Raw genomic sequence first — 26,575 nt, forward strand, 5'->3', positions numbered from 1 at the left:
ATATGTACTATGAAAGAAAGAAGGAGTAAAATGTCTAATGCATTTACAATATGAATCTGGAATCTAAGATGAGATGAGAAAAAGGTAATGAGATGACGGTTCAACAGATTCAGAATGGCTCTGCAGGCCACTCGGATCCTTGGGGGAAGATGGAACCAGTCACAATGGTAAGAGCCTGAACATGAAATGGAGATGGAAAGGAAGGGAGAGATTTTTACAATAATTCGAAGCTAGAATCACTATAGTTCAGTGAAAAGGTACAAACAGACATGAAGAACAGACAGCAGCCAAGGGACAACACTAAACACTCTAGCACGGGAAGCTGGTAAATGGTGTTCAGGGAATTCTCGTGGAAGGAATGATTTCTGACCAAAGTCTTAAAGAAGTGCCAAGGAAAAATATGGGGAACATGGAGTCTGGTAAAAAGAAAAATATGGCCAAAGAATAGAGTCCAGAAAACATAAAAAATATAATAGTGGGCAATGCAATTCAGCTGAAACATGAGGTGTATGGAAAACAGAAGATGAGAAAGGCTGTTGGAGTCACTCATCGGTTCCAGAGATCACAATAAGCAGTCGACATAACATTAGGTGGACAGCGGAGAGCCACAGAAGCCTTTACACATTATACAAGTCTCACACACAGATCTATAAAATGTCTTCCTGTATGTAATATTATTTAATATTTAATATTAATAATAAATTATTTTAAAATTATTTAAATATTTTAAACTTAAGTTAAGGAGTGAGTAATATATGTGCAATTTTAAAGTATTTTTCAAAAATTTCCCATTATAATTAATATATGATATATTAGTTTCAGGTATATAACCCAGTGATTAGACATTTATTAACCCATGAAGTGATCACCTTGACAAATCTAGCACCCATCTGACACCATGCATAGTCATTACAGTATCATTGACTGTGTTTCCTGTGCCATACTTAGTTCCCCATGATCATTCTGTTCTGTAACTGCCAATCTGTACTTCTAAATCCCTTTATCTTTTCCACTTATGCACCCAAATCTCCTTTCACCTGGCAACCATCAACATGTTCTCTGCATCTCTGAGTCGGTTTCTGGTCAGCTTGTTCATTTATTTTGGTTTTCATATTCCACACTGAAGTGAAATTATACGGCATTTTTTCTTTCTGTCTCACCTATTTTCCTCAGCACAATACCCTCTAGGTTCATCCATGTTGTTTCGGATGGCAGCATTCTTCTTTATAGTGGAGTCATATTCCATTTTCCATTGTATACACACACCAGTTCCACATCCAATTATCTCTTGACCGATACTTAGATTGCTATTGTAAATAATGCTGCCATGAACATATGGATGACAGATATATATTACAGCAATTTCATTATTCACATTTTTATCTCTTCTTCTTCCCCTCCCCCTCCTTCTCTTCTTTCTTCCTCTACTTTTTCTCCTCCTCCTCCTCCTTCTTCTTCTCCATCTTCTTCTTCAAGAAGACACCAACATTTCTTGTAATACTGTGGTGATGATGAACTCCTTTTCCTTGTCTTAAAAGCTCTTTTTTTCTCTCTTTTTAAATTTTTTTTAAAAAATTTTATTTAATTATTTTTCAAGTACAGTTTTATGTCTTTTACTCCCACCCAAGCCCACCCCCCATGCTCCCCACCTCCCCCCCCCATTTCCACCCCTCTTAGTTGTTGTCCATGTGTCCTTCATACTAGTTCCTCTAAATCCCTCCCCCTTTTCCCCTGAAATTCCCTCCCCTCTCCCCTCTGGTCGCTGCCCCTTATTCTCTATTTCAATGTCTGGTTATAATTTGCTTGCTTGTTTGTTTTGTTGTTTAGGTTCCTGTTAAAGGTGAGATCATATGGTATTTGTCTTTCAACACCTGACTTATTTCACTCAGCATAAAGCTTCTTATCTCAAAAGCTCTTTATCTGTTCTTTTATTCTAAATAATAACTTTGCTTGGTAGAATAATCTTCATTGTAGGTCCTTGCTTTTCATCACTTTGAATATTGTATGCCAATCCCTCCTGGCCTTCAAAGTTTCTGTCAAAAAATCAGCTGACACTCTTATGGAAGCTCTCTTGTAGGTAACTGTGTTTCTCTTGTTGCTTCTAGATTCTCTACTTGTCTTGAACTTTTGACATTTTAATTATGATACATCTTGGTATGGACCTCTTGGGGTTCATCTCGTTTGGAACTCTCTGCACTTCATAAGATTGTATGTCTATTTCCTTCACCAGATTAGAGAATTTTTCAGTCATTATTTTTTCGAATAAGTTTTCAATTCCTTGCTCTCTCTTCCCCCCCTAGCATCTCCATAATGCAAATGTTGGTATGCTTAAAGCTGTCCCAAAAGCTCCTTAAACTGTCCCCATTTTTTTTGTATTCTTTCTTCCTTTTACTGTTCTAATTGGATATTTTCTGCTTCCTTATCTTCCAAATTGCTGGTTTGATCCTCTGCTTCATCTACTTCATTGTTGAGTCCTTGTATATATTCTTCATTTTAGTTAGTGTATTCTTCATTTCTGATTCATTCTTTTTAGTGTTTTCTATCTCCATTTTTATGTTTACTATCCCTTTGTCCAAGTTCTCACTAAGTTCTTCTACTCTAAGTTCACTGAGCACCCAAGTGTTATGACATCAGCATGTCATGAACTCAGCATCTGGTAGATTGCTTGTTTAGGAATCATCTGGTAGATTGCTTGTTTAGGAACCATTTTGTTTAGTTCATTTTGGAGTTTTGTTTTGCTTCATTTGGGACATGTTTCTTTGTCTTCTCATTTTGGCTACTTCCCTGTGTTGGTTTTTACGTACTAGGTAAAAAGCTGCTCTATCTCCCAGTAGTCTGGGCTTATGCAGTAAGTGCCCTGTAGGGTCCAATGACTCGGCCTCTCAGGTCACTTGAGCTCAGCACTCCAGGTGCATCCTATCCTGCCCCAACCACAATAAACTATGTGCATCCTCCTCTTGTAGGTAAGTCTTGACTGCTGTCAATGTGAGTGGTTTCTCTCCAGGCCAATTAATTGCAAAGCATGGCAGTGACCACTTCAGGGGAGCTGTTGCAGAGGGGCCAACTGCATAGAGCAGGAATTATTTCAGTGGGCCTCTGGTGCCCTCTGAGTCTTTCCCTTGAGTGTGTTAATCATGGAGGCGTTTGGATGGTACTTTGGCATGGTCTGAAGCTGTCCACCAGGTGCACTGACTCTGATGCCTCCCAAGACTTGTGAGCCAAGATCAGATGCCACCTGTGCCCTGCTCAGGGCTACTCAGCATGAGCTACAAAGCAATCTGCAGGTGGCTGCTACTTGTGTTAGGCTTGGAGGTGCCTGGGAGAGGCCAAGCTGTTAGCACTGGCTGCTGTTAGTGTCAGGCCTGGGGCCACTTAGCAAAAGGTGTAGGACTCACTGAAGCCAGATGCTACTTGTTTGAGATTTGTGAACCTTTGAGAAATTTTAGGAAAGTATGCATCATGAGCCAAGATAGGCCATTTGTGTACAAAAGCCACTGTAAATAGCTTGGGTTGGCCTGCAAGTTGGGTGGGACAGGGTCTCAGGGAATCAAAGGGCAGGCTGAATCATCGGCCAGGTTGATAGAGATTCAGATATGGAACCCATCTGCTGGCTCTGTGGGGGAGTTCTCAGCAAAGAAACAAAGGTCACTACCAGCACCTCCATCTGGAGAAAGCTGCCACTCCAGCCACTGCTTTGAAGTCAGACAACTCAGTTCCTTCTCATATGTCCCTGATGCCCCAGCACTGGAGGTCAGAACAAGTGAGTCCAAATGAGTCCTTGCAGGCTCTGTAAGAGGAACTGCCTGGGGCTCCAGAAGACCTCCATCTCATTCAACTATAATCCCCACTGGTTTTTACAGCCAGAAGTTTTGGGGATTTCTCCTCCCAGAACTGGACCCCTCAGCTGTGGGGCCTGGTGTAGGGCCGGGTCACATCACTCCTCAGGGGAAACCTATGAAGCCAAGATATCCCTCCATTTTTTAAATTACCACATATGGGTGTGGGACCAAACTGTTCTGTATCTCTGTCCCACCTATCAGTCTCTGCCTGGCTTCTTTCCATCCTTCGTTATAGGACTTCTGTTCATATAGATTCCAGATGGTTCTGAACAATGTTTTATGTAGTTTAGTTGTAATTTTGATGTGTTTGTGCGAGGATTCAAGTACTGCATTTACTTATACTTCTATCTTGACTAGAAGCCACAAATGTCTTATATCAACATACTGGTAGACAGTTTCTTTCCACTGTGAAACTACCAAATGGAAGCTAAAGCCTGGTGGTCTAAATAGATTAAAGTATTTTAACTACACAAGTCACTAATGCTCTAACAATCATTATTTGAACACCAAGGGAACTGTAAAACACTGGCAGCCCATGGCACACACTCTTGTTCAAGCAGGAAGCAGAAATTTTATAGCAGGGGTTAGTTTTAGGTAGGAGGATAGCCTAGCTAGACTCAGGAGATAACAGAATGACATATTTGATTCCCTTAAAAATTATAAACTAATCAAATTTCTCTTAATTTATTCAGCAGCAACACCTTTTTCCTTAGCAGTTACTTTTTTAAAAAATTGAATCATTAATTGATTACTGTCAAATTGTGATTTACAGCTGGCCTAGAATACTAAAATTACTAGAGACATTCAAAGTTCTTACCATTCCATCTGTCTAGATTCCTAAGACATATCATTTTAATAAGTTAATCAGAAAACATTGACAATAATATCTCAACACCCACCCACAAAAATAAAAACCTTTCCCAGCTTCTAGACACCTTCCACATTCTGTGGCTTATGGTCTCCTTCCATGTCTACCACACAGATTACTCTTCCACATCTATGATTCTTCTGATTCTGATAATCTACCTATTTTAATTAGCAAACCTACTAATCTACCTACTAATTAGCAAACTTAATGCCATCTACTACTACCTTAATTTCCCTTTGCCATATGATATTATATTCCGGGTTCTTGGAATTAGGCTGTAGATATTTGGAAGGCCATTATTCTGCCTACCACATCCCTCTATCGCTAGTGATACTGTACATAATGGTGAATTTGTTCATCCGTCATTTAATGCCCATTACCTTCTCTTATTGTTAAGCATTCAATACTCAAATATAAAATCCAGATGTACTAATTAATTTATTTCAAGTATCTGGTAATTTTATTGTTCTGGTTCCTTTCAGATTACGTCAATTCTATAAATCATTAAATGTTATGTTACTTTTTATTTATAGGAAACACCTTTTGTCCCAGTTGCCCAAATTTTAATGATTCTCTTTACACCCTCTGTCATACACAGACCTGTTGCCACCATTTTAATATGAGATGAAACCTTTAACCACTGTTGACTGGAACTAAAACTGGGTGTCTGGTCCAAGTTGGAATAATCACAATCCCTTCCTTAGGAATCTAGGGTGAGCCTGTTCTCTGGGCTGGTAATACACCATTTGCACTTGAAAACTGTGTATGGCACTTTTCCACTTACTACATGGATTGCTTCACAGAGAAAGCCAGTCATCAGAAGACAAAAAAAACAAAAAACTTAAGGCAGATGAACATAAGAAATAGAAAACAATCTCTGGAGTTTCAATGGGCTTAAAATACCCGATTTCATTTCTTCCCAATTGTTAGTTTTATTCTTTTCCTTGGTGTCCATGAGGCACACTTGTATTACCACAACACAATTTTTTTATCCACTTAAACTATTCCAGGTTGTTTTCTGTTATTTACAACTAAAATTGCTGTTTTCTACCACAATGACAGTATGGAATAGTTGTTTTCCCCCATAGAATACAAAGCAACAGTGCTGTCCCTGGAAGCTTATTATCTGCACAAACCATACAGGTGTGTACAAGATGTCCTTCCATGATGCCAGGTTACATTATTCAAAATAAACTCATGAAAATGTAGACATTTACCTTATAGACATTGTTGAAAAGTATCTTCTGTGTGCAGCTACTCTTAACCCTTCTGGGCTGGAAGTCTCCACTCTGAACTAAATCTGTAGGCAGGAGCTGAAGGGGAGCCTGTGGCACATCACCAGCTTTAACTGCTGGAATTGCTCTTCTGGCCGGTGCCGTCACAGAGGCATCTCCCCCCAGCACCATCAGGCCTCTATTCACCTTTTGGTGCTATGTATGCACACATCTATACCCACTGAAAATCCAAACTCATTTCAAGTCAAGTCATCAGACAGATGCCAATTAAAACCACAATGGGATATCACCTCACACCTGCCAAAATGGCTATCATCAATAAATCAGCCAACAACAGGAGCTGGTGAGGATGTGGAGAAAAGGGAACCCTAGTACACTATTGGTGGGAATGCAGACTGGAAAACAGTATGGAGTTTTCTCTCAAAATTAGAAATGGAACTGCCTTTTGACCCAGCAATTCCACTTCTGGGAATACATACAAAGAATCCCAAAATACCAATTCAAAAGAATATATGCACCCTATGTTCATAGCAGCATTATTTACAACAGCCAAGATTTGGAAACAGCCTCAGTGCCCATCAGTATGTGAGTCAATAAAAAAACTGTGGTACATTTACACAATGGAATACTAAATGGTATTTAAAAAGAAGGAATCCTCGACTTTTGTGACAGCATGGATGGAAATGGAGACTATTGTGCTAATTGAAATAAGCAGGTCAATGAAAGACAAACACAAAATGATCTCACTTATAATTGGAATCTAATGAACAAAATAAACAAATGAGCAAAAATAGAATCAAATGAACAGAAACATGGAACAGACTGACAACTACAAGAGGGAAGGGAGGAAGTGGGGATGGACTGAAATAAGGTGAAGGGATTAGACAAAGAACATACATGCATGAGCCATGGTCATGAACAGTGGGGATGGACTGTGGGAGATGGCAGTGAGCTGGAGGGAGGGGCAAAGACGGGAAAATTGGGACAACTGCAATAGCATAAGCAATAAAAAAATTAAAAACTATAAAGTCAAGTATCAGCTTTTACTTAAATCTGAACACTATGACAACTTTATACTTTTAATGCAGTAAATAGAATTGCTTTGGAGGAAAACCTTACATTTAAGAAGTGGTACTATGATTTCTAAAGCCATTACTGTAAAACGAGGTACAAAAAGGAGTAAAATAAAGACCTTACTAAACATCTAGGTTGTATGACAGTAGCAGTGTTCTTTACCTGAAACTTTTCAAAGCCTCCTTGTGGGAGTTTCCAAGACAGATATATTGTGTTTTCTTCCTGCCCAAAAACCAGTAACTCAGATGGTGGGTCTGGATCTAGGGTGATGAAATAAGACACAGAAATGATGTCTTTAAAAAAAGTTCTAACATTATGTTATCTACACTGGACTGATAAGCTTTGATATCACACTGTGACAGAGAGGACGAGATACTTAGGTTTTTCTAGTCAGTTTTAGCACCGTGTGATCTTGTGCAAGCTATTTACCCTGAGCCTCAGTCTCTGCATCTCTGCAAAGAAAGGAAAAAAAGAATTTTCTAGAAATGTTGTTTCCACAGTAAAATGATATGAACTATGGGTATTGACGTGTATTTTTCTCATAGCATAATTCAGTGTACAGTTATTACAACTGGCATTTTTAACTTCAAATTCTATGGTACTGCACAAAATAAGAGATACATCTATTTTCCTCCCTTAAGTTCACAAATTCTTTTTTCTTTTTTTTTTTAATTTATTTAACTTTTGTTCAAGTACAGTTTGCTTTACAGATTCTTTTTTTCTTTAAATATTTTTATCTGAGAAGGTTCTAGAAACTTATTTTTCTATTAGTAACATTTCTTTACTTCTAATTTATATTTCAAATTGAAATGTTGCATTGCTTTCCTTAACTGGAAAAAATTTAATACTATAATTTCATTGGAATAATTTCATCTCTAAATTCAAATTTTGCATGAGATTTTAGTTCCTGTTTACATACTTACTGGTTTAAGTTTATTGGAATTCAGCTCAGAATTAAATATGCCTTACTGATTCACAATCTTTTTTATTCCATTTTCCATGATGCGTATTTCCTTCCTACTATAATTAATTTATTACTCCCCCACATTATTAGCTCTATTTTATACCTTTTTAAATGTTTCATCTACTTCTAAATGGATTTGAGTTGGCTTTCAAAGAAAAAGAGGTACGATAAAATTAATAATTATATACGGTACAAGACACAAATGAAATTACAAAGTGGAAAAGATGAAAATAAAGATTTCTAACCTTGTCTGAGAAAAAAAAGCCAAAGCAACAACCTCTAAAAATACAGAAAATATTCTTAAACCCAGTGTAGAAATAAGGAACTTGAGGTCCACGTAGCATGATGCTTTGCAGAAAGTCACAGAGCCAAGAATGGGGAGAGTCAGTCCTTCCTATATCGCAGAGGCCTCTCCACTAAAGCAGAGTGGTTATGAGGACAGAATTTGATGTCAGGGAAATGTGGGTTCAAATCTCTGTCAACTTGTGTAAGCTACTGAAATTCTCTAATCCTCAGCTGCCTCATTTTCAAAAAATATAAAAATATGCATCTACTATAATTGGCAGGATAAAGGTTATCATTGAAAATTAAATGATATAAATCACGACATAAGCTTAGCAAGGTTTCTGACAAAGAGCAAGCAAGGTCAAGTTAACAACAATGACAATGATGGCAATGATGATGGCGACAACTAGGACAACACAATTCCAATCTAAGCAGCTTTCACTGATATAAAATAATGAGCTATCATTTTAAAATAGGAAGCCATTTCTCATCTATTTCTGACTTTTGTATTAGGATGGTCATTATGAGAGGCAGCAGTGTCATATAAGTTGTAGACTTAGATACCTAAGTTAAATCTTAGCCTAAATAATGAGTCATGACCACCTCTGAGCCTTAACCTGCATTTTAGGTAATCTAGGGAGACCTAAAGTATTAATTTAAGCACATAGGACCATGTTGATATATAAGGGCTCAATTTTTTTGGTTTCTTTTCCAGTAATTGATTTGACTCTTGCTACATTTCCCAGGGTTTTCCCTCCCTCTGCATGCAAATTCTGAAATTAAGCCTCCTCTCACATTCCACGTTCACTCGCACTGGAGCAACATGCATACGACTAGGACCCACCAGTGGCAGGGCTCTCTGGAATGTCTACGTATGCTCAGACATGTTAGTAATGCAAATAAGGTCAAAAAAGGCAAATTGAACCCAGATAATGCAATTAAAAACACAGTACCATTTATTTTTATCATATTCCATGGGGGTTGTTTGTTTTTCATAAAATGTTATACAGTCAAAATATTAGAAAAATAGTGAGTATTTAATAATGACAGTGCCCTAGGGTTCTAGAGTTCTTCGAACTTCAACTGAGAACTTTAAGTTTCACTTTAGTAACAAGATTTTATAGCTAGGCAGAAATAATTATTCTCATTTCCTAAGTGAGAATGTAACAGTTTTGCCCAAGGTCCCATAACTAATAAGCAATAAAGGCAGGAATATAACTCAGATTTTTCTCCACGTAAATACAGTGCTCCTCTTCAAGCATGTCATAAACCTCTTCCAAATCCATTCATTTTGAATTACACATTGGTGTTAAACACAACTATTTCCCTTAATTTTACCCATGAAAAGTTAATTAAATACAAAATGAACTTACAAGTGCTAACCGTGAGGACGGTTGGATGGCTTCTCTTCGGCCCCTTGGTAGTTATAACACTAATTGAAAAGTCAGTCCCTGGAGAAAGGCCATCAAATGTGAATGTCCTACACAGTAAGGGAAGTCACACGTCAAGATATTTAGCTTAGACGTCAAGATATTTAGCTCAGAAACACTTGGAAAACTCAGTCTTCTCACAATACCAAAAGAATTTTATATATGTTTTGTTTTTATTGTCTATCATTAAAATAATTTGCTATGCTTAAGTATTTATAGCTAATTAGAAAGCATAGCTTCTGACATAAAGCAATGTTACATAAATCAAAGAGTATATATTATACACATAAGCATAACAATACCATGAAATAATTTATTATCTATTTGCAGAAATAAATGTGGTACTATACATCAGTTATTCTAATTGCATTATAGTCCAAAAAGTTGTCTTGCAAAGTTTTCTAATTTAAGCAACTCATATAGTTTATAAAAATATATACAAAAGGTTATCCTTGTCTTCCATGTCACTTGACATTTCAACATGACCATACCTTTTTGTGGAAGGCAGCATTTCTTCTTTCATTAAGCTTTCACTGGATAGGGAAATAATGAATCCATCCAGAAGACTTCTAGGAGAAGGCCAGCTAACAGCTACTGCATTTGAGTTTCTACTGTGGTTCAGAAATTCAACTGCACTGGGGGCTGTAGCATTTAAAATACACACATGAAATGACATGTTCTACCACACTAAGCACCTCCTTTAAAACAACCCTGAAATACTCTCAGAATTTCTTTTCTTCAAACTCTGAGGGTAACCAAGACATTCCTTTTATTCTTTTTAGCAGATATGAACAGTTTTAAGTCAAAAGAGATATAAAAAACCCAGCAAGAATCATTTTAAACTTTTAAATAAAGTCAATATGTGTTTCAGTACTATTACACTCAATATTTCCCTTGCCTCTAAAATGTTCAAAGAGATTATATCTTGATCTTGTACAACCACCACCTTCAGAAATATTGAGTGATTTTTAGGACTCATTCTAATTAAATACCAAATAGCAACAAGATTACTCATTATGAAAGTTCGTTGCAATCTAAATATGAAATGCTTCCTTTATTTCCTGAGGGAAATGTGAAATTAAATAGTATATAATATACATTTTGTTTCCTCTCTAAAAGTCTTCCATATATAAGAGCAAAATTACCTGGTTTATCTCTCCATTCTATTCCTTGTTATGACAGTAAAGGCATACTGGACATGACCAGTTTCTAAATACATAAGTATTTATAGAGCATCAGGGTCAAGAATAACCATAACAGTCATTTCAGCAGACTAGCTGACAATTTTCCTTCACCTAGATGTGAAAATGTACCTTTCGCTTGCAGCCTTCCTAATCATCCTTTATTCCATCCAACTACCACGGAATAAAGTACCATCTGCCATTGGGAGTAGGCTCCTAACACTGGGGAAATGGCACTTCATTGTCTACCTAACTGAACAATGGAGAAATTAAACCAGAAATGAGGAACTTGACCAGCCCCTGGGCAATCAGTCACCCTCTTATCTAGCAATACGTACAGGAAAGAGGCTGTGCTCACCCATGTAAAGGGAAACAGTAAAAAGACCAAGAGGACAATGCTGGCCAATAAAGAAAATCTAGAAAACGTACTACTTACTAAAACTTCCCAAAAAGGGAGAAATATGTGAACACGGAATAAGACCTGACATGCTTACATGGCTGTACCTGTCTGTATTTCTTTTATGTCGGGAGCACTATCTTTAAAACCTTCTTTCTCGGTGCGAACTGAAAAGGTGTACACTGTGGCAGGCTCCAGGTTGCAGAACGTTGCTGCTTCATGCACCACTTTCTGGACCTGTCAGTCCAAAAGAACACATTAGCAAGTTTTCACTTGAGAAGTGCTCCACTATCGAGCACTTGAGCCAAAAAACTTGGGGGTTATTTAGTTTCACTACTGTCTAATGTGAGAATGCAGTAATGTTGGATGCAGCATGAAAGATTCCAGTTTAATTCCTGCAAGAGCCTTTTATAACGTACCATGAAGGCAGCAGCAGAGTTTATGCATGTGATTTCATAACGCTGGAAATTCCCACCAGCTCGATTCCAGAGAATTTCTATGGAAGAGTCGGTAACTTTTCCCTCGTGGATATTTGATGGCGCTTCCAAACCTACCCAAAACACAACACACTCAAATTCTCCTTCGATGTTTTCTAACTTCAGTTTTCTTTAAATTTATCCCTTTAAAAGGGAAATGCAGAGTGCAATTTTAAAAAATACAGTACATTGTATTAATCAACTATCTCTCTGTCCTAATTAAAAATAGTCATTTACACATACAGTGACAATTTATAAAGTATGCTAATCACACAATACTCAGAGTCATTGTAAATACTATTACAGGCAAGTAATTTCAATGTTGCAGCAAAAACTACATCGAAGCAAATTCACAATATTCAAAAGAGGAAAAAGAGATTACAGCTCTCTGAAACTATTAGCATAAGCTGAAAAGAAAATGGAGAGACAAATAAGAAGTTTAGACAAAGTAAAAAAATCCACTTTGTATCAAATATTGCTTGAAGCCCAAAGCAATTTTTAAAAAACTATTGTTGTTCGGGTACAGTTTTCTGCCTTTCCCCCTCCTCCCCACAACCCCAGCCCTCTCCACCTCCCTCCCCTGATTCCGCTCACCTCTGGTTTTGTCCATGTGTCCTTCATAATTGTTCCTGTAAACCCTTCCCCCTTTCCCCCCATCATCCCCTCCCCTCTCCCCTCTGGTTACTGTCAGCTTGTTCTTAATTTCACTGTCTCTGGCTAAAAGCAAATTTTTATCTGCAGAGCTTTTATAGTTATTTTTCTAATTTTAAAGATTTCATCTAGAATAAAGGGAAAATTATTTCAGAAAAACTGAAAAAAGCTGACAGCTTTAGATTGTCATCTTAGATATTGGTATATTTTGCTGCATGATATCACAATATTGATATATTTAGACGATCAATTATTAATTATTTTCAAAGATAAAAAATGTCAAAGAGAATGCCACTCAGGATGATTTGTAGTAGAAGAAAGAGAGGCAGAGAATATCAATATGAAAAGTATATAAAAATTATAAGCAAAAGTAAAGTATATACTGAGATGATTATAAATGTTAAAATGCGGTTGGAATAATATGATTTATGACATCAGTTTGGGAATATCTTATGGAAAAGTTAAATTTAAACAGCAATGGAAGGATTATAATTTGGAAGAAAGAAGACTCATGGTAGTCTGATATATGTGAAGATTTATAGATAGAAAGAGGAAATCATAAAGAACCTGGACATAGTATAGTTGAAATTTTAATGTTTTTAGAACCCATGTGATATTTGCTTGGTATTTATTATTTTGGACCATTCATTTCTACATATACTAGATGAATATCTTAGATAAATTATACATATTATGAATGTTCAAAATTAATATATATAGATTATTTTGGTAAATTTAAAAAAAGATAAATTGACAGCTGGTGTGGTCAAGGGGGCTGGGGAGGAGAGATTGAGCAAAAAAGGGGAAAAGCAAGAGAAAAAACTCATGGCCTTGAACAACATACCATGATTGGTGGGAAGAGGTGTGGCGTGTGGGGAGGTGGAGGACGGTATGGGGGATATGTGGTGATGGAAGGAGACTTTTCTGTGGGTGGTAAACACACAGTACAGTGTACCAATGATGTATTGCAGAATTGTGCACCTGAAACCTGAATCATTTGGTTAACCAGTGTCACCCCAATAAATTCAATAAAAGGAGAAAAAAGAGAAATAAAAACCAGTAAGAATCTCCCAGTGTAAGTACTGGTATAAACAAATATACTATGTATTAACTGTATGTATTCAAAGAGGTAAGGAATACACATACAAGCTCCTTCCAGACAGATGGCAGCACAGCTAGAGCAGGCACTTAGACAATATACTTTGAGAGACACTTTCAAATAATTTAATCCAGTCCTCGTCACCTGCCTGACATTATTCACACACCTCGCTTTTGGACTAAGGCACTGAAAATTCTGATTAATATGCAAGGATTTTTTTGTTAGTGGATAGATTTTTAAAAATTCATGCTCTCAATTTTATACTTTAGCTCTATCCATATGTTGGGCAATAAAAGATGAGGCTCAGCAGTGAGGTATTTGCAATTATTTTAAAAGATCTTTGAAAACTATTGCATTCCAGTGAACATGGTCAACTAATTTGAAATGTGACACAAAATCAAAATGAAGATAAAACTTATTCAAGTCCTAAAGTACTCACATGTTTTCACTGCAGGCACACGGTACGCATCACTGATTTTAGTCCCACTGACGGCAGAAACTGAGAAATTATATTCTGTGCCTGCGGTTAAATTGGCAACAGTTATTTTATTGTCGTGTTTCAAAGGCATGGTTACATTTGGCCCTCCTTCAATTACAATATGTATGCCATCACACACTCCAATATCAGGTGTTTGAACAAATAAGATTATAGAAGTACTATAACTTTCATAAGGAATAACAATTTGCACTGGTTTGGGCTCTGAAAGATAAAAAGAGAGATTTACCATTAGTCTTTTTTCAAATTTCAAGCATATTTCTCTGCATTTGGTCTGTTTTGTTAGAATCTGCGAAAATATTGTACGTCCGTGCATTAAACTTATGTTTTCCATGTCAGCACTAGACGGAGAAACAGGCGGATATTTTGACAGACCACACACGAACATGTATACCGGAATTACGTAATTAACTTGCATTTTTTTTGATTTGCAGTAATAGTCTCAAAACTATACTTTGAGATTTCCCAAGTTTTCATTTCTATACTTGCTAATTAAACAAATAATTTTGAGGACCTATATACTAGAACAAGTGCTCAAATAAAATAAATAAGGCCAGGATCCTGCACTCCAAGAGCTCCCAATCTCAAGAAATAGATATGCATGTCACTAACTAGAAACCCAGATGATCAGAGTGTTACTGGTGTTAGGACACAAATCGAGAGGACACTCCAGAGAAATTTCCAGGCAGATTTTACTAAATTTATGCTAGAGCACAAGGAAGGCAGCGCACAGGACAGGAAGGTCTTTTGAATCAGCTGGGGGCTGGTTCTGCTTGGCTGTTTTTATAACCTGGGGACGGGGCAGGCTTGAATGAAAGGATTGCTTCTTTTGTGAAAGGCAGGCTTGCAGCATTTTACATTTCAGGGTCGATGGCTGCTTTCTGCAGCTGCACTGCCTTATAACTAACTGTGTTCACGCCATGTGCGGAGCAACATGGCAGACCGCTCATTATCGCCACCCTAGAGAGGTCCTATAGCAGTCACACCTTGACCGCATGGTGACTGCCAGAGGAAAGTGGGGCGGAGGGAGGTAGAAGAAGGTAACAGGGTGGAAAGAAGGCAAGGGGGCAGGGATAAAGGTGAAGGAAGAATATTTGACTTGGGGTGGTGAACACACAATATAATGTGCAGTTGATGTATTATAGAATTGTACACTTAAAGCCTATATAATTTTATTAACCAGTGTCACCCCAATAAATGCAATTAAAAACTGCACACACGGGTCAGTAGTTTCCACATTGACAGGTAGAGGAGAGATAAAATCAACTACTTCTGCATGTTTGAATAGGGTGTGGGGTGGGGGGTAACATTCTTGAGGTCAGCCTGGCTGGCATTCCTTCCGGCCATCTGGTCTTGACTTGGCTGCCTGTGCACCAGTGTTCTCCCATTCCTGGTCCAAGATCCTATCTCGTCTCAAGAGCAGAGCTGGTGACATGAACAAAAAGTTGCTGAGAAGAGGAAGAAATAACAGTTCTGGCGGAGAGAGCTGGGGAAGGCTTTCCAGAGTCAGTAAAGTTTTATCAGAGTCTTAAAGGACAGTACAAGTTTAGCAGGAAGAGTGTGTGTGAGGGGGAGAGGCAGTGAGAAGTGAATTCCAGGCAAAGAGACCACTTAAGCCAGGCATGGAAACCAAAGAGGGCATCCTCACGTGTTTGGGAATATCAAGTTCTTTCTGCTCTTTATTAGCTGAGTGTCTTCAGCAAGTTACTTAGTCACTCTCTGCTTTGGTTTCTTCATCTTTAAAATGGGAAGGAGACTAGTATCCTCTTTGAAGGATCGCTGTGATGATTAAATGAGAGATTGTATTTATACACAAAGTGCTTGGAGCTGCCTCAGGCACACCCTCAGGCTGGTTAAAATTGTGGTGTCTGAGGAACGGGGACAAGGCCTGGGAGGACCCCCTGCGAGGCCAGATGCTGTCTGTGCGAGGCTTTGCATGCCATCCGTCCGAGAGCGTCCTGCAGGCACAGGGACTTTGAGGAGGCCTTTCATTTCATTTTTAGGAACACAGTTCTGGCAACTGCTTGGAGGATGTTTTATACTCTCCAACCTCTTTTAAACAGCTTTGCTTTAACTCAGTCTTCTCCTGTGCTATTTAGAGGAGATTTGAAATTTCAGGCAATTTCAATTCCCATTATTTTTCTTCAGGTCAGTTTTAATATCAGTTTTCTCTGTGGATTATTGGGATACCATCCAGTAAATCCTTATATTGTCTTTCTTCCAAGTACATATCTTCTTCTAAAGTACATATCCTGAAAAAAAAAATGCTTCTTTCCTCCAGAGAATAATGAGATGGCCTTTTCTGTTTTATTGGTGACATCTGGTCTCATGCACTGGAACTCGTTCTAAGTTACTGTTAAATATTTATTAGTGTGTTTCTGCTACTCTACACAGAGCCAGCACTGTGTAAAAGGATTTAAGCACACACATATTATTAGCATTCTAGAACATAAAATCTGTGCAATATATCCATCAGTTTTTTCAACTGTAACATATATAACTTTCTTGCCTCTTCTATTCTTGGTGGTTAAGAGAAAATGTTCAATATACTCACCATAAAATTTCCATATGGTACACTACTGGGCTTCAAGGCACTCTCACCATGACTTGCCTTTTGCAGTTATCTTAATTTCTCTTTTCCTGTCCATAACTAATTTATGGTGGGTTTCCTCTTTAAATTCCATCCAGCTCTCCTCAGTTACAAAACTCTTAAAGTAAATGTGGCTTTTCTAAGGATAGGACAACATCCCACAAGTGTCCAATCCATCTGAATCTGTGGGCAGTGATCTGTGAAAGTTTCTAAATGTGCCTTGAGCAGCAATTAAAGATCTGAGGGTTGGAAATGAGTGATGGTTGTAGTCATGGAAACAATTCATTTCCATGTTCTTGAGTGCCAAAGACATCTTCTCAGGAGGGACACAACTTTAAATAGGCAGAGTCTAGTTTAAGTTCTGAATGCAGAGTCAGCGGCAGTCCCTCCAGTGATGAATGTGGGTTTTTTCTCTCAGTTTCACTTGTCCAGGGAGATGGAGCCAACTGCCTGAGTACACGACACATTAAACCTGAGGCTTCCCCAAGGCTAAAAAGGTATGGAGTAGGACAACGTTCTTCCTTCTCTTCAAAATCATATCCTGAACCTCTGGAAACTCAAGTTGAAGAAGGTTTCACTCTAGAAAAAATGAAAGCTCTTGACATATTTTGGGGACTACTGGTGGGTCTCCATCTTTGTTCCTGTGACCTCTCTCCTCAACCATTTTCCTTCAAAAGCTCTTTCAAAAGAAGCGCTGGCACTGGGGGCTGTGCGATGTGTTTTCAATATAAGTTAAACTGAACTAGGCCAAATTCAAAGGCTTTTTCTCACAGACAAGGTAAAACAAGGTCTCGGGAATGCCCAGTCTACGTTACAATGTGTTCTTCTATACCAAGTGGTGAAAAGAAAACACAAGCAGCAGCCCCCCTCCAGTTCTTGTTTCCCCAAGGGACTGGAATGTAGTCAACAACTCCAGTAGAGGGAGTCTTCGTGCAGCTCGCCCTCCCACTGAGAATGGCCAGGCTCCTCCGCCACCACATCACACCCATTGGAAAACAAAAGTTGTGACAATGACAGACACTCCCACAGTGCTTGCTTGGTGTCTGAGCCCTATGAGCTCCATAAAGTAGATAAGATTCTTATCTTTCTCATGTTAGAGAGGAGGAAATGGAGGACCAGAAAGTTGGAGTGACTTCCCGAAGGATGCAAACTGATCATTGTGGAGCTGAAATTCTAATACAAGCCATCCAGTTCCCAGGTCCATGCTGTGAGATGGACTTCTCCCAAAGAAAACAATTTATGCTTCAAGGTGCATAATAATACCTGGAAATCAAGTTCTGCTGGTTATTTTCAGAATACTTTAGAGAGAGAACAATAGAGAGATGTTTCAAAGGGGAAAGGGAAAGAAACATGTGTAAATTTGATTGCTTTCTACACGTCAATAAAAGTTCATTAAAAGGAAAATACCCCTCTGTATTTGATTGCCTCTTAGTATATGGGAGAGAGAAAAATAGAACATAGTAAATAGCTTCGGCTGGTGTAGCTCATTGGATTGAACGCGAGCCCCAAAAGGCAACCATACATTGATATTTCTCTCCTCTCCCCTTCTCCTCTAAAGATAAATAAATAAAATCTTTTTTTTAAAAGAACATAGTAAGTAAAAGTTAGCAACAAATACTGGTTGAATTAATACATGGAAAGCATCCATTCTACCCATGCACTTTGGAATAGGTTAATATTTGTTTTGTCATCTTGAGACAAGTACAAATGCTAAATGATAAATAATTTGGTGATGTCAAAAGTGATTATCAAGCTTAAGAAGTAGATAGAAAGGCCAATAAGATTACAGGAAATTGTGGGATGCTCGAAGGAACTACATACATATAATTCACCAGAAAGAAAGGAACCATAGACCTGGGGGTGATTCCAAACATTCGATGGCCTTTCCTGGGAACCCGAGGGCCCGTCTGCCTTGGGATCCCTTGCTACAGGACACTGACAGGCATGCACCACAAAGAATCAGAGGCTCTGTGATGGGAATTGCGTATCTGATTGGCAGGAAGATCTCTGTCCCGCCTCCAGACCCCAATATTCTATTATTCTTCCTAACATTTATAGGTGTTAATCCAAGTTTTAGCTTCCATGTTGGAGAACGGTTTTACAAATAAGTGCTTGAATTAAACAAAATTAACAACTGTGCTTATAACCAAATATACAGAGCTGAAAAAATTTCAAAACAGATCACTATCTAGGAAAGGAAGCAAAATTTTTACATTGTAGATGGAGGATGGGTGAAAATACACCACGTTTCCTACAGTCAAAGAATAGGACCTAGAGCTGGAAGACGATTTTAAAATGTATTCATTGATCTATTTTTTTAGAGAGAAAACTTAGGCACTGAGACAATACAGCGACACTCTAACCTCATACAGCTAAAAATTGACAGATGCAAGACTAGAGTTCATTTCCCATTTATGCATATTAGTTTTAGTGCTTCCATTTTGCTAATACATCATAGGCATGAAATAACAGTTTTTGGCAATATCTTTCTTAGTAGTTTTCTTTTTCATAGCTTTTTTCTATGATAATTAGCATTATGTAGATTTTCTTAGAAATTGAAGTGTGAAAGTGCCATTCATACATTTAGTTTTGGTCTTTGGAGGATGAAACAGGAAGACTCGATGCTAGCTGAAGGTAGACACTGCTGGTATATAATTTGGGGGACCAACCACTCTTCCACCAGGCTGCCCTTACTGAGAGCCACAAGGCCTGTGAGGTCCAGCGATGTTTCCTTCCTCAGAGTCACCACTATCCACCCGGATTGCTCAGGTCAAAACCCTGAGTTTCTCCCCTCCTTAATTTATCATCAGTGCACCAGGCTTAAAGTGTGGACCACCTGCCCTCATAATATAAAGTGTATCTGCCCTTTCCCATCTTGTCCACCACAACCTCTTGTCTGCATTCTACAGCATCCCCTTACCCAGTTTCTTCGCCCGTTCACAGTCCATTCTTTGCATGTAGCCTGTAACATAGTTCACACTGTCACTTTCCCGCATAAAATCCTCAATGGCTTCCCATTGCCTCAGGAGAATCTCAAAAGCGTGGACTATAAGACCTATGTGACCTGACTCCTGAACACCTCTCCAGTGTCATTCCCTAACTAACACCTTTCTCCTTATTCATCAGGCACCGCACATTCTGGCCTTTCCTTTTTCTGTTGTCCAGCCTTCATGCTAGCTGTGTATATCTAAAGTATCCTTCTCCCATCTAATGCCACTCTGGCTCCTTCTAACCCGTGAAGTAGCCATTCAAACATAACAGTCCTCGTAATTACAGCGTGTTTACAACAGAACTCTCCACCCTTCTTCAATCACTCTCTAGCACACCACTTTGCATTTTCATCCCTAATGTTTATAACAATGATAAACATATAAATATTATTGCACTTATAAATTTACTTTTTAACTGTCTTTCCTTACTAGATTTTTCAATGATTACTCCTTGAGTACATTCATCTTTTGAGAAAGGGCAGGGACATTTTTTGTTGGTTTGGTCCTAAACCTTTCACACACTGTCAATATTTCCTTCCAGCGTGCAGCAGCAAGCCTCTGTTAACATAGTAACAATTAGAAACGCAAGCAGCTATGTGTCGGGCACTGTTCTGAGTTCTTACATTTACTAAGTCAGCTATCCTCGGGGAATCCCATGGTATATATGATTAGTTTCTCCCATTTTGTAAGTAGACAAACTGAGGCATACACAGGTTGAGCACATGGCCCAGGGTTTCTCAGAGAGTTGGACCCAGACGCAAACCTAGGTAGTATGGCTTTAGGATCAAGTTCTTAATCATAAACGATGCTGCCTTTATACAAGCAGGGAGCATCGTCCAGACATAAGGGATGAAAATCACTCTAGGTCCTGAGGTGACCATTAGGTAAAGCACACCAACAATCTATTTAAAAAGGTGAAACCAACTCCCTGAGGAATCTACAGGGAACATTTTATAGTACCCCAAGACCAGCAAATACCCGCTAATAATGAATGAAAAGTATTTGGTTCTCACTTAGAGTGTGTTGAATAGTTACCAGCTCACTCAAATTCCCATTCATCACTGTTGCCATTCCAATGTCATATGTCATCCCGGGGATTAAATGATCAATCTTGGACCTATTGGCATCCTTGACAAAAAGATTCATGACTTCTCTTGCATCTGGTATGGATTTGATTTGAATGTAGACCTCATGGACATCTTGTGGAATTTCCCACTGAAGAATTAGACTGTCCTCTCCCACATCTTCCGGGCTAGCATAAACCTTCTGAGGTGGATTTATGCCTTGGAGAAATAGATGAATAGAAACATATCTTGGTTTATTGTCATTCTATTGTCAGTACTCATTCTAATGAGTAAAAAATATCTCAGTTCAATATAAATTAGTTTTTAATGTAATTTAAACAAACCTTAACATTATCTTATCTTAAAAAGAAGTCCATTTTTGAGAAAAATGTGTCTTATTATTATGTCAAATTTATCAATATGGTCAACACAAATATTATATGTCAACAGAAAATAGATGGCATTTTGCAAATTCTTTAGATTTTTAAGAGGTTTATCAGAGTAATGTTCCTGTTATTGAAATTACTTAGTCTCATATCCAATATACATAGGTACCCACTATGTACCAGGCATTCTCCTAGGCACGCAGAGCGCATCAATAAAAATATAAAGGTTGCTGCCTTGAGGAGTTTACATTGTTTACATTACATAGTACTTGAGATATGAGAAGCACTACAGGAAAAAGTAAACCACAGTTCAGGAGATCAGGAATGGGGTGCCTACAGGAAGGAAGTCACGGTTTACACAGGGAATCCAGGGCAGATGTCTTCGAAAAGATGAGATTTTGAGCAAAACACTCGACCAGAGAGTTAGACACACAGATTTCTAGAGAAGAGAGCTCCAGGCAGAAAAAGCAGCTAAGGTAAAAGCCCTGCAGTGGGAGTTTACTTGGCATCTCCAGAGGGAGAAAGCCAGAGTGAATGGAGAAAGAATGATAAGGTGAGGCCAGGGGTTAGCAGAGCGCCAGGTCGCGCAAGGCTTCCTAGGCCTTTCCTTTGAATAAAAAGGGTAGCAACTACAGGGTTATGTACAGAGGCATAATCTTCCCTGCATGGTAAAGAATCACCTGGGCTGTTTATGTTAAAAACAGGCTACAGAGAAGACCAATGTTGGAAACACGGAAGCAAGGCCAGTCATCTGGGTGAGAGTGGTGGCCTGGATGACAAGAGCCCTGAGGGAAGTGGGGGCAAGGATTGGGACATGGATTAATTTAAAGACAGAACCGATGGGGTTTCCTGGCAGATTGGGTGTAGGCTGTGAAAGAAACACAAGGTTTCTTGTGTTGGGCCAATGCCTGCCAGGTTCTGGCCCAAACAACTGGATGAAAGAAATGGCTGTGCATTGTCGTGGAAAGGGCTGCAAACGAAGGAGGTTTGGATGGGAGTGTTTGTGGTTCAGTTTTGGACATGCTCAACTTAAAATGTCTCTTAGATTGCCAGATGTGATATATTGAGTAGGCAGTTGGGTATTTAAGTCTGGAGTTCAGGAGAAAGGTTGGAGCCCGAGGTATAAATTTAGGCATCATTAACATATAGATGGTTTTTAAAGCTTTGGGACTGGTATTTATCATAAAGATAATTGCAACTTCAAATTATACTATCTTTCGAATTTCTGAAAGGTATGACACATTTAGAAATGAGAAAATTATAGTGTTTGCAACAAAGGTAGAACATAATCGGATAATATTTTCTGGGGTTTTTTTTTTTCAATTCTCACCCAAAGGCACTTTCTCATTCTTTTAATGGGGAAGAGAGAGAGAGATGTGAGAAACATTGACTGGTTGCCTCTTGCAAGTTCCTCAACTGAGCATCAAGCCCACAACCTAGGCATGTGCCCTGACTGGGGGTCCTGTGTACAGGATGAGACTCCAATCAACTAGGCCACACTGGCCAGGGCAGGTTTTTTCATACTCTATTGCAAACCAAAGAAAATACTTTCGTTTATCTCCTTACACAATTTATTTGAATTTCAAGCCTTGTGACTTTACTACTATATAACACTCTGGAATTTATAATGCCTTCCTTTTAATCCTGATTATTTGTCCTCTTGTTATGTGCTTTCCTCGAACTTTTAGTAGTTCCCAAGGACAATGATGAATCATTAGTTTATTATGATAAGGATGAGTATGGAATTCTAAACTGTTCAAGAGTTTTATTTTAAGTAATCTTTAAAGAATTAATTATGATTTTAATAATTATTTTGAAGAAATTATAATTAGATTTTTAACCCATCCTGAAGTTCACTTCCTTATCAACACTATTACACACCACATTTTAATTTTTCAGAAAAGTATCATTCTTGTCCAGACCTGTAGTTGGCTCAGCCTATATTTTAATTTCACACAATTGTTGCTGACTTGGCTTTAAGTGTTGAGTCTGATTATTTATGTAAAATTATCAAAAATGCCAGCATAATTCACTTAGAAAAACTCTTCACAGGATTCCAAGATAAAACAATGTTATATCTTTGTTCTTACATAGTTGAAAAATTTAAACATCTATCAAAAACATTTACTTTAGTGGAGGACTCACATGAAATGAATGAAGCTAAATCCACCGAGCGCCGCACAGAAGCGAAGCTCAGGCGACCATGATGCCTGGCAAATCTGTGACAGCCCTGTGACTGCAGAGTTCTCTGTGCACGCCTGAGTGTGCTCACGGGAGAGGGGCTGCTCAGTTTCCCACACTCTGAGAGGCTCCCTGGCCCCGAAGAGCTTAAATTTTACTGAATAAAAATACACTTTTCAATACACATCAAAGCCCTTCAGTTATGAGTCTAGATTATACTTTCTAGACCCTCTCCCCACATGCCCTCTGTATCCCAGGCATGCCAATGTCCTTTCAGTTTCCTAATGGTCACGTGCCCATCCTCCAAAAAGCCTTCTCTGGCTTTCCTAGGTCTGGCTAGATTGATGCCTTCCTAGGCCTCTCTGCCTACGTGCGTCTGTTTGCTCTACTTGCGACATTTTCCCACTGCCCCTTCCCACCTGGCACACTCCTGTTCCTTAATGGCTCGGAGCGTCACTCCCCCACAGGAAGACTCCTGTGGCTATCCCTGTGCCCCAAGTCTGGGTTAACCGGCCCCTCTGCGTGCTTCCATGTTCTCCAGAGCATAGCCCCTCTAACAGCAATTATAATACAGCATTATTACTCGTTTTAACTTACTCATCTCACTCCTTTAGTGGAAGGCAGAGAGCAGGTCTTACTCATGTTTGCGTCTCTAGTACCTACTATAGTTCCAGATACTAAAAAATAATTTGTTTAGTAAATAACAAATAAAACGAAGAATACTGCCCCGACCTCAGGTGGGTAAAAAAGGACCGTGTTCCTAAATCCTGGGCATGCAGTGCTATGTCAGCTTACAGTTAACATACACAGCAAATGACCCAAGATTAAACATGCAGACTCACATTTAACTGGCCTTTCTCCTGCCCTCTATTCAACAAATAGGTACGTGCCACAGGAGATTTTAATACGCCTTCAAAATCAATGTGTCTATGAGAAATACTCCAAGTCTGCCTATCAGTTAGCATTTATCAACGGAAGGATGCTCTGTCTGAGCTCAGGGAAGAAAAAAATATCTTCTATCTACCATCCAATTGGAAAAATTCTTTTGGTTAGGATTTGCAGCACTGAATACATATAAATGAAGCATTTGTAATTTAGTAAACATTCAATGATATCTCTCTTTATTGATATTATCTTCAAAGAACCTTAAGTATTTCCAGTAAGTATAAGAAGGTTAATTAATCTATGGCTGTGAACATGCAGGTTTTACATCTCAGCTCTAGTGTGTTTAAATTTTAACAGTGGAATTTCAAAAAACTTTGCATGAATGCATGTTTAATACACAAACACACAAGCAATGCACACATTACCCACAAAGGGAATATGTGTTTAGTTCATATCATAGTGTTTTATCTTTAGAAAAAAGACTGAATTATACTTAAGGAGATCAACAGAATGCTTAAGTAAAAGATAAGTTAATGATTTTGTTTTAGACAAGGATTCTAAAACTGCGATATGAGTGGAGATTAGAAATGTCTTGGCCTGAAGTTCTGGGATGAGACTGCCCCCTAGTGGTCACATAATCACACTGTGTGAGAAAATGAACAAAGTAAAACAAATGCACAGTCTTTATGTTTGTTGGATTTAGTGTTATTAAAGATAAGTGGGTAAACTAATCTCCATATTTCATAAAAACTTATTTTCTCTCCAAGGCTATGATAAGCAAGATGTCTTCTAGGAACTCTGGTAGGAACAATGCAGATGTTTAAATCTATATAAATTTATTTATTTATTTAGAATCCATGCTTAAAATTGTGGTTCAACATTCAAGCAAATATTCAACTATGACTATAAAGGGTCGGCATAATTACATGTTATCAAAATAATATTCTAACATAGGCAGTTTATATTTTTATCAAAAGGCAAAACATATCCACACTTACCTGTAATGGCAGAAATAGGTTTTCCAAAGCAGCTTAAAGTTCCTCTTTCTGCTACACTGAACAGATATATCAAATAATGATGAAAAGATTTGAGGCCTCTGATTGCTGTTGATGTGTTGAGTTTTTCAACAAACACCTCTTCTGACCTATTATTTTCCACATCTAAAGTAGTTATCAGATAATGATGAAAAGACTCAAGGTCTGGAGGATCCCAGTGAAAAAATATTTCTGTTGGGGTCACATGAATAACTGTGAAATTTTGGACTGATAATGGGCCTAGAAGATAAAAATGCATGATATTAGTGATATGGCTGGCCAGGACAGCCACTCACTACTCAGCGCTTCTGTAACAGGAAAAACTGGAAAAAAAACTGGGTGTGAGTCCCAGCTCTTACACTTTCTAGTTCCATTCCCTAAGTTATTTACTACCTTTCAGCCTCACCTCTCTTGACTATAAATAATGGAAATTATAGTAATAGCTGCCTGATGAAATTATCATGAAGATTAAATGAGATAAGGAATGGAAAGCGCTTGGCACGGTGTTTGACACATTATTATTTAATCATTATTTTTAAGGCAAGCACCACTGAAATGGCACTTCTGATATCAGGGGACTGTATGCTATACATCTTTTCCCTCTTCTGTCTTATCAGGCTAGAGGGCAGGGACTCACAGTACTCACTCTTCATTCCCGTCACGTCCGGACTCAGACACTCATCCTCTCTCAGAGACATTTCCCCACCACTTTATCCACACACTCATGATTTCCCTAGTTAATCCCTAAAGATTAATTTTCTCAGAACAGCATTTTGCACACATCAGCTACAAACCCCCATGCGTTCCCTGCCCTCTGCACATGCACATTCTTCTTGATTCTTTCCTGAGAAGCAACATCTCAAGAGTTAAAATAAGACCATCCGGGGCTCCTGTTTGGATCTACTAAACAGATCACTTATACTGGTCGGTTTGCTCAACCTTTCAGAAGCTCAATTTCCTCACTTCTACATAGTTACTCCCAGAATTAAGTGAGGACTGAGTTAAGATAATGTGTTAAGAGTGCACTGAGGAAGGTAGAACAAGTCTTTAAAAAAAAAACTATAGTCTTAATTGATATCCCTGCTTCTAAGGTCAAGTCCAATCGAGAGAGATAGAAAACTCTGGCACTTCCAACTCTGTTACCACCTACCTCTCAAACTGATTTTACCCCTATGCCCATGGAAGCCTGCAGTCAGTCTGCATTATTCTTTCTCCACAAATGCATGTCTCTACATATTTGCTATGTGTTTTGTCCTTCAACTTTGAGTCCAAGCCTCTCCTTTCCACAAGTTTTCCACTGTCACCCAACCTCTGAATTTTAGAAGGCATTTATTAAATGCACTGCTGAGTGAGAATTTAGGTTATATTTTGCTATATAGTTTGTTTACATTTACATTATTCCTCACTAATTTTCTCCATTGTAATCTTCTCAAAGTCCAGACACATGTCG

The 26,575-nt window shown here is 38.4% G+C and overlaps 1 protein-coding gene across 1 annotated transcript in view; it reads right to left on the minus strand.

The window, feature by feature from the left end:
* The window catches only part of PTPRQ (protein tyrosine phosphatase receptor type Q), a 261,122-nt gene that overhangs the window by 224,525 nt on the left and 10,022 nt on the right, over window positions 1-26,575 (minus strand). The window contains exons 9-16 of the mRNA XM_037042809.1: window positions 25,090-25,365; window positions 20,589-20,858; window positions 13,939-14,199; window positions 11,693-11,823; window positions 11,381-11,510; window positions 10,187-10,337; window positions 9,639-9,745; window positions 7,179-7,276 (exon numbers count right to left, since the gene is read on the minus strand). Of these exons, the coding sequence (XP_036898704.1) occupies window positions 7,179-7,276; window positions 9,639-9,745; window positions 10,187-10,337; window positions 11,381-11,510; window positions 11,693-11,823; window positions 13,939-14,199; window positions 20,589-20,858; window positions 25,090-25,365 (1,424 nt within the window). The remainder of the gene's footprint in view (window positions 1-7,178; window positions 7,277-9,638; window positions 9,746-10,186; window positions 10,338-11,380; window positions 11,511-11,692; window positions 11,824-13,938; window positions 14,200-20,588; window positions 20,859-25,089; window positions 25,366-26,575) is intronic.

This window comes from Sturnira hondurensis, unplaced genomic scaffold (genome assembly GCF_014824575.4).
Source record: "Sturnira hondurensis isolate 20B ecotype Veracruz unplaced genomic scaffold, ASM1482457v3 Scaffold0003801, whole genome shotgun sequence".
Taxonomy (NCBI): Eukaryota; Metazoa; Chordata; class Mammalia; order Chiroptera; family Phyllostomidae; genus Sturnira; species Sturnira hondurensis.